Source organism: Habropoda laboriosa, unplaced genomic scaffold, assembly GCF_001263275.1.
Source record: "Habropoda laboriosa isolate 0110345459 unplaced genomic scaffold, ASM126327v1 scaffold542, whole genome shotgun sequence".
NCBI classification, from domain to species: domain Eukaryota; kingdom Metazoa; phylum Arthropoda; class Insecta; order Hymenoptera; family Apidae; genus Habropoda; species Habropoda laboriosa.
The window spans coordinates 106482-115690 of record NW_017100632.1 but is presented as its reverse complement, the minus strand read 5'-3'; the positions used below and the strand labels follow the sequence as shown (position 1 = coordinate 115690).

The 9209-nt window shown below is 41.3% G+C and overlaps 1 protein-coding gene across 1 annotated transcript in view; it reads left to right on the top strand.

The window, feature by feature from the left end:
- The first annotated feature begins 1234 nt into the window (after nt 1-1234).
- The window catches only part of LOC108576796, a 61078-nt gene continuing 53103 nt past the window's right edge, over nt 1235-9209 (top strand). The window contains exon 1 of the mRNA XM_017939856.1: nt 1235-3127. Within this exon, the coding sequence (XP_017795345.1) occupies nt 1235-3127 (1893 nt within the window). The remainder of the gene's footprint in view (nt 3128-9209) is intronic.

Here is a 9209-nt window from a genome sequence, read left to right as displayed (position 1 = left end):
ACACACCACCGGGGAACACGAAGAGGACGCTTAAGGAACGGGGACGATCACGCAGGAGCAGTGGTTCTCAATTGGAGAACATCGGTGGTTCGGTTTTTGTTTCGTCGATCGATCTATCTATCTATCTATCTCCGATACTATTCTTCACCGAAGTTAAATTTGGGTCGAGCTTTTGTTATATCTCCCTCTCTCTCTCTCACTCTCTGTGTGTTTGCGTGTGTGTGTGTGGATTCGGGAGAACGACAGTTAGTTCCCTTTTCTTTTTTTCTTCACTTTCGAATGATTCCTCGAGGTCGACGGTGGTTGCGATATAAAAGACAGAGAGACACTGTGTGTCGCTGTGTTTCGGTGGATGTTGAAAATCGTGATCGAAGAAGAAGGTGTAAAGAGGGCAGTGATTGGCTGAATTTCCGTTCGGATCTGCGTAGTCTAAATTAATCTGGAGCCCGTTGTTGTTGAAGTTCCGAACGCGGGCCTGCTGCTGCTGCTGCTGCTAGCCGGTGTAAAAAGAGCGTAAAGTTTCGTGTACGTGGAATAAAAATAAGCGTGATACGGGGAAGAACCGAGAGAGTTGGATCAGTTTCTGCTCTCGCAGGGTTACGTGTTTTTCGGGGCTGGAAACAACCGGTAATATCCTACTCGACGAACAAGTGGCCATACGGTTCTCTTGGCTTTTACGTTTCAAGAAAATACAGACGGAAATTTCTTACGTTCTTTTTCTCCCACCACCCTCTATCTAATATCGAAACCGGGGGACGACACCTTTTTTGTATCATTCCGTTCACTCTGTAATACATTGTACATCCTCTGGCCTCCTTTATAATCGAGCAACACTGTCGGCCGAAATTCGTCGAAATCGTCCGCTCAGCTTTCCCACGACGACGACGACGACGTCGTTCCTCCTCGAAACTGCGTCATTCATCGATCAGCCAGAAAGTTCGGCGTAATTTTTCACCGTTGCCGGCGCTCAGCTCCTCTCCACGCTGACAGATCCGACAGTGTCTCCAAGTGCAGTGTGCGTTCGTTCCGGCCTCTGATCGAATGTGCCGAGATAGAAAAGCGAGCGTAAGTGACGTCGACGAGTGAATGCCGCGCGTTTCTTCGGTAATGATACAGTGCGTTCTGTAGCGTGTGGACGACTGTCCGGGTCGTTGTCGGTCGGTGATCGTGTTCAAACAGTAAAAACAATTCCGCGAAAGTGGTTCGCGTGGCGAAGAAGGAGAAGGACGCGACGATGGCGGAGCGTCCCGGGGGTAGGAGACGTTCGCGTCGCGACAGCATGGAGACAGGGGGTTCTTTGCGTGGTACGCCGCCAACATCGAAGGATCGAAGGACTAAACGATCGAGCAAACCGTCCAAGGAGCGATGGTTGCTCACGAGAAAGACGTGGCGTTACATGGCCGACGCCGGTAGACGTTTGATACCCGATGGAACGCACAACAGACCGGAGGATATTCCAAAGATAGAGCAGTATTTTCAGGAAGTGTGTCAGAAGGAGCCTAGATTTCTGCTGTGGAGGAAAGCCTCGTACCCGGGTACCTTGGGTTTCCGATCGCAGAGGCGTAGAAGACAGGTGAAAGGTGGCAGTTGTCGAACGAAAGCTAGCTCGGCCGACGAAGCTGACGACGTCAGAGGTCCACCTAGAAGTTTCATCCTTCAACCCCCCCCCGCCGGTAAATTTGACCTGGCCAAGGCTAAGAGAGAGTGGCTACTAGCGACAAAAGGTGGTAGTACACCGTCGAGTCCCGTGGAGCACAGAAAGTTTCAACAGGAGGACGCGGAAACTAAAGCATTGGCCGACATGCTGCAAAAGTACCTGAACATGCAGAGTGACGTCGCTGGTACGACGAAATCGAAGGGTAGATCGGATTTTTCCGGTCAAACGGAGGGCAAAGAGCTGTTCGACTATCAGAGTCTCATCGACAAGCTCCAGCAACATCTAGATCTGATGGTTGCTCAGTCGAAGCTGGAGGAACTGTCTGTTCAACGAGGATCCACGGATAACAAGGACAGAGACAAGGTTCCGAAGTCCATGCAACCGTATCAAGGAGATTACGTGCACAAATCGCTGATGGACACGATAGGTCGGTACTACAGCAAATCTGGTACCAGGGAACACGTGATCTCCTCTATTCTAACCGATCGAAAGCTCTTGGAGAAGTTGTACTTCGACCTGAGGTGCACCAGAGGTTTCAGAGGGCCACGTGCGACTGGCGCCTACACGTCGCCGTCGACACGTTGGTGGACCCACCAGCGCAACAGAGGACCGTCGAAGGAATCCGAAGACTGGCTCTCTGTCAGAAGGGACGCCATCTCCCCGCCGCCTCTGATAGCCGTCCAAGAGCCCAGCACCGATCGCGGTCCAATTGACGACGGTGTCCAAACGGATCCTGTACCTCGCGAGGTGATCGACGCGATTTTGTTGGAACGAGAGAAGGAGGAATCGTCGGAGGAGCCATCGGTGCATAAAACGAGCAGCGGCAGCGGCGGTCGTAGACGAAGCAGCGTCGACAACGATGACGTTTCACCGTCTGTCAGCGACACGATCAAGAGGTATCTACGAATGGCCAGAAAGAAGTCCATGGACGCCGACAAAGTGGACAGGTTCAAGCGGGTGAACTACGACAGAAACCTGAGGAACATCAAGGCTAAAGGAGAGATCACGAAGTTGAGCGACGACGATGGGAATAACAAAGGATGTCAGACCGACGACAATTGGGCGGTTAATTACAGAGAGATGTCCTCGACGGAGAATCCATCGGAGAATCTGTCAGATGCGGACACTACGACATCGCCGCCGAGTAGAAACGCGAGCTCAAGGAGCAGCATCGATGCTGGCCTTGGCTCGGAAGAACCACTGACCCCTAAGCATCACCATCATCAGTCCTTCCTATCCCATCTCCTACACGGTTCCAACGCGCACAAGGATAAGCCTCACTCGGCACCCGGTTCACCGGCACTCACGTCATCGTCCACCAATTCCGCAGGTGGCACAGCGATGCAGAAGAGCAAGTCCTCGAGCAGCGTGGTGCATCACGGCAGCCGACTGGTGGCCAAGAAGATATGGAGGTCCAGGAGCAAGAGCACCTCGAGGGCGACCAATCAACCCTCGGTATGGACGCCGCAGGTGAGTCTCTCTCGTTTGAGCTTTTCACGTTGCTCAACTGTTGCTTCGTTTGTTTTTCTTCTTTTTTAACGTTCACTGCCACGCCAGATTTAGGTGTTGCTCTCAGGGGGCCGCAAGAAAATTTGTATTATTCTAAGTATTATTATTCCTTTTTTTAAATTCAAAGTAACGTCTAGTTAGCTACGACGTTCAAAATTTTTAGTCGACGATATTCATTTTAATTTAATTATTCTGAATATTTGAGGCATTCTGGTATTTTAAAAAAATTCAAAATAATGTTTAGTTAGCTATGACGTTCAAAATTTTTAGTCGACGATATTCATTTTATTTTAATTATTCGAGGCACTCCGGTCACAGGTGACCAACGTGGCAGTCAACGTGTTACCATGTTTATTGTTGTGTGAAATTTGAGATTTTTGGTGATTCGAGGAGTTTACAATGGGAATTAAAAATTCGAACGTGACGTTCTTCTCGTTTTATTCAACACGGAGTCAGAGAGTTTAGTGTAAATTGTGTTATCGTTGATGTGTAGTTCAGGTATCGCTTCTGACACTTCGGAGAAAGTATAGTTTTTTGGATAAAACGATGAAATAAGACGTTGAGTTATTTTCGTCGTATGATTGTCGATAATGTGGGTTAGAAGCTTTTTCGAGAATGAAGAATTTCTCGTTGCACATTCCGATGTACATTATTTGTGTATTGTAAACGAAGCATAAACGATGCTCCCGCGCGCTATACATAGAGTTTTGTCTTGCCAAAACATGTCTACGAATAATTTGCTTAAACCACCTGTCGCCGCATAGCGGAGAGTGTCCACCTCGTTATAAGAAAGAAAACGAATTAACGATGCTGCTATTAACATCTGGCGCGAAAATAGAGCGTCACTATTATTAACAATACTACTCGCCTGCCTTGCTTTCTTAATAGCACTTGTAAATTAATTTTACTCACCACCGCGCTCGACACAATCCCCGGCAAGTTCACGCGTAAAACGTCCAAAGCTTCTTCCCCCTTTTATTTACACTTCTTCCGGGAAAGAATTCAAGGCGAACAATTCTGCGACTCTGTAATTTCTTCCATCCATGTTTCTACGTAATTGTAGTACTTCTCCAGTACTCTACGTTCATTTTCTTCTCTACTTCTACTTCTCGTGTCTTACATCGCACGATATTACAATTGCGACGAAGCGAAGAAGAGTCTTGCGATCTCTGTCGAACTCAGCTTTCTCTCCCTTGACTTCTACGTACTTACTTTGGTCTTTTTTTCTTTTTTTTCTTTTTTGATAGCTATCGTTAGTAGCCTCTTCCTTTCCCTTTTTTTTAAATTTCATATATTTTATCAATCTCCTTATTTACAATTTTCAGTTGCAATAAATTTTACTTCTTTTCATTTTCACGATATTTATCGTTACTAGAGTCTTCTTTTCTCTTTTTTGGGATTTCGTATATTATAATCTCGCGTTTTCCAAATTTTATTAAGGTAAATCTCTCTACTTACAATTTCCAGTTACAATAATGTCACTTCTTTTCATTTTCACGATATTTATCGTTACTAGAGTCTTCTTTTCTCTTTTTTGGGATTTCGTATATTCTAATCTCTCGTTCTCCAATTTTTATTAAGGTAAATCTCTCTACTTACAATTTCCAGTTACAATAATGTCACTTCTTTTCATTTTCACGATATTTATCGTTACTAGAGTCTTCTTTTCTCTTTTTTGGGATTTCGTATATTCTAATCTCTCGTTCTCCAATTTTTATTAAGGTAAATCTCTCTACTTACAATTTCCAGTTACAATAATGTCACTTCTTTTCATTTTCACGATATTTATCGGTACTAGCCTCTTCCTTTACCTTTTGTGGGATTTCATATATTCTTATCTCTCGTTCTCCAATTTTTATTAAGGTAAATCTCTCTACTTACAATTTCCAGTTACAATAATGTCACTTCTTTTCATTTTCACGATATTTATCGGTACTAGCCTCTTCCTTTACCTTTTGTGGGATTTCGTATATTATAATCTCGCGTTTTCCAATTTTTATTAAACTCAATCTCCCCGCTTACAATTTTCATTTACCATAAATTTCACTACTTTTCATTTTCACGGTATCTATCGTTATTAGCCCCTTCCATTCCCTTTTCTTCAAATTTCATACATTCTAATCTCACGTTCTTCAATTCCTATTAACTTCAATCTCCCAACTTCCAGTTTTCACTTACAATTGTCAACCCTCCACGTAAACACGATCACTCATTTTTCAATCTCACCCTGTCCCCTTTCTCAATTCCCACCCAAAACGTCCCTTCTCACCCAATTGCCATCAGTAAAGATCATCATTTTCCCCAAAATCTTCACACGCACCTTACCCTCCTTTCTCGCCGTCTATTTTCACCTAGTAAACCTCTTCATCTCTCGTTCCGCGTCTCTCCTCGACGATCTCCTCTTCGACGTCTCGTCTATTTTTCTTCACCGTCCGCTCGGCCACCGTTTAATATCCCCGCGTGTGTGACCGAGTATTCGGAGGATGTGAAAGAGGAAAAAGAGGAGGCGTAAGAAGAAGAAGGTCGACCTTGCGGCAGGCGATCTCGTTAAGCGGTAAGCGCGATAACCAATTTAGGGCCTCGGAATTTCGCCGGCGCCGCCAGAAATAGTCAGCGAACGGTGGTGTGTATAAACTATACTTAACCCCTGCTACTACTACTACGTGGTCTCTGCTTAAGGGGGTATTCTGGTCTAGCGCGCGAGTTTCATTGCCATCTTTCAGAATTTTTTATGGATAATCAAAGTAAATGTAGTACACGAAATTTTTTCTAATAACTTAATCGACCTTTTAGCAATATTTATATATATTTTTTTAGCGTGAAGCAATAAGTGTAAGATGTCTGTATGAAGGCATGAAAATTGCGTGTACGTCTAATGGGTTGCCATGATTCCGTCCTTCGTAGACGTCAGAAACAGATAATTCAAAGAAAATTTTGTTTAGTAAGGACGTGGCTATCGTCTGAACCAAAATCATATGTTAAAATTAATTTTTAGCAAAATGTCGCCATGTTAAATAGAAAAGTCCCTTCAGTGGTGAGATTAATTTGTTAATTACAATGGCAATTTTGCAAATATCTTTACAATTTTGGTTCAGACGATAATCACGACATTTTGGAATATCCACGCAAAATTTCATTAACATCGGGCACACCGTTATTGAGATATCCTGGCAACCATTTCGCAAAACATGGTTTCGAGAAAATCGCTTTTAAAGTTTCAGTTTAAGTTTCGATACTGCGATACTGCAATCAATAATATCTGCACTGTACAGCGATCCTTCCTCTTCTTCATAAAATTCTAATTGAGTCGATTGTTCATATTTACAAGCAATTCCGAACCTTTTTTATTGCATCTGACTTGCGCTGCTTAGATCTGTTTCGAGGTATCTTAGCTTCGTTGCTGATAAATTTCTTTGTTCTGGGGACAATTTTCATTCCCATAGTGGCATTCATTTCTAAAAGAAAGCTAATTAAAAATATGCAAACAGTCAGAAATGTTGCAATTTGAATTGTTGTCGTTGATTTGTGCTTCGGAACAAAATTCCATATTAGAGAATTGAGACTACTATTTTTCGTGTTAGCTCTCACACATTTAAGGTCAAATGTTTATAAATCAGCTTTATTATTAGCAAGACTTGTTCATCTAGAGGCAATTTGTCGCGAGTTTCTTAACTTATCTGGCGCGGTAGCTATTCAGCTAGCGCGATAATCTGCGCACAGTTTCTTTTAAACCTCTATAACTTCGTTTTTTTTTTTTTTTTGAATTTCAAAAAAACACTTGGGGAATATATTTTTAAGACTACAAACATTCGAAAAATATAAAAATCGCAAAGTCGATTTTTTGACACTTCTAGACCAGAATACCCTCTTAAGCACACGAGCGTTCGCCCTCCACTACTGCCTCGCCTCGCGCCTCAGCTTGAAGTTACACACGCGACCGCACGCGTTATCCACAATGCCGCCCATTCCGGCATGGAGAATTTCGAATTCTCGTGGATAAAATCGGAGGCTTCGCCGTGTTTCTTCCAGGCTCACAGCTGTCACAAAGCTTGTTTTGTTACTTTGCGACAGCACGATGGAGAACTTGGAGATATATGTTAGATGTATGTGTGTGTAATGTCTATGTACAGAGTGTCTCGTAACGTTGGGACCACCCGGAAATGGGGGGTTGCTGGGGTGACCCTGAACAACTTTTTCCTTATCCAAAATGTAGTTTGAAGCTTCGTTTTCGAGTTATTAACGAAAAACACTGGCCAATCACGTATATATACAGGGCGGGCCATGTAAAACAGGTCAATTATCTTGTGTAGATATGGCAGTGCTGGATGATTTTTATAGGTAATTTCAATGGTTTGAATATGATGGAAGAAATGGCGGAAAATGAAGGGAAGTTTCATGTTTGATTTCAAATTTTAGGGTTCGGTTGTCATTTTAAGGTTATATTATTACGTATGTTACAGGATACAGTAAAAAGATATTTATATTCGTGTAAAGAAATATGGGTGATCTTGAGAAAAACAGAAGAAAGTGGCATTTGCAAAAAACAATTTCTTTTCCATGTTATTCAGTATTTAGTTTGAAACTATTTAAATTACTTATAGAAATTTTCTCGTACCACCATAGCTAGGGAAGATAATTAGGTGGCTTGTTTGTATAATATATTTATAGTACTAGAATTGAGTGGTTGAAAAGAAGGAAAAAATTTTACTGCACTTTATTTTCAGAAAATTATAAAAATTGTTTTGCAGTTAAATTAATGATTAAAATGAACAACTTTCTGTTATGAAATTATGCCTGAAAACCAGAGTAACTAAATTGACGAAGAATTGAAAATAAATAATCAATTTATATTTAAATTTTCTGTAATAACGTAAATAAAGAATGATGTCAGTTTTTTTCGATTTTCTGAACGTAAGAACCGGAGGAATCTTTTCCTTGTTATTCTCACCGATTCAATTATTCTATCTGGGATTCGACGTTCGTGACTCATTAGAAGTGAACGCTGATAAACGAGCATCTTCGAGCGTGAATTTATCATATCGTACACAATGCCGGTGCCTCGGGTGGGAATTTTTCTTTTTATAAAATCGTCTTCGTTACTGCATCGTCGTTTTTAGAGTTTTCAGATATATCTAGCTCGCTCGAAAGGAATTTATCAATATTTCGAGTGAACGTTGTTTTGATCCGAAACGATCTTTTTCACGAGTTTCCGCGCGCACCGGAGTCCGATAAAACGTTTTACGATACCTTAGATTCTTTAGAACGACGAATTATTATTATTATCTCGAAAGAGAATTATTCTGCTTCTTATGAATAAAATATCTGGAAAGGCAAATTATTTTGCTTCTTATAAATGAGAAATTGTCTGGAAAGAAAATTATTGTGTTTCTCTTTGTGAATAAGATCGAGTGCTGATTCGTCTCGACCAGAATGGAAATTTCTCTCGTGGCGTGTATGTTGCATCGGTTTCTTCTTTTAAAGAAATCCCAGTGTGACGGGAAAGTTGAATCACATTTCTCCGGTTACATCTGACGCTTTCGATCTCTCCTGGTGATTTGTTCAAATACTCGATAGTTTGAATGGTTGAACATTTGGAAATTTGAAAGTTGGGGAATTTGAAAGTTAGGTAATGCGAAGGTTAGGAAATTTGAAAGTTAGATAGTTTGAAAATTTGAAACTTTGAAGGATTAAAAATTTGAAAGGATGAAAATTTGAAATTTTGAAACTGAAAGTTGGGAAATTTGGAAATTGAAAGTGTGAAATATTGAAAATTTGGAAATTTGAAAGGATAAAAGTTTGAAAATTAGGAAGTTTGAAGGTTTGAAAGTTTGAAAATTGGGAAATTTAGAAATTTGGAGATTTGAAAGCTTGAAACTTTGAAAATTTGAAAGGTTGAAAGTATGAAAATTTAGAGATTTGAAACTTTGGGAGTTTGAAAATTTGGAAGTTTGAGAGTTTGAGAGTTTGGAAGTTTGAAAATTAGGAAATTTGAAAGTTTCAAAATTTGAAAATTGGGAAATTTAGAAATTTGGAGATTTGAAAG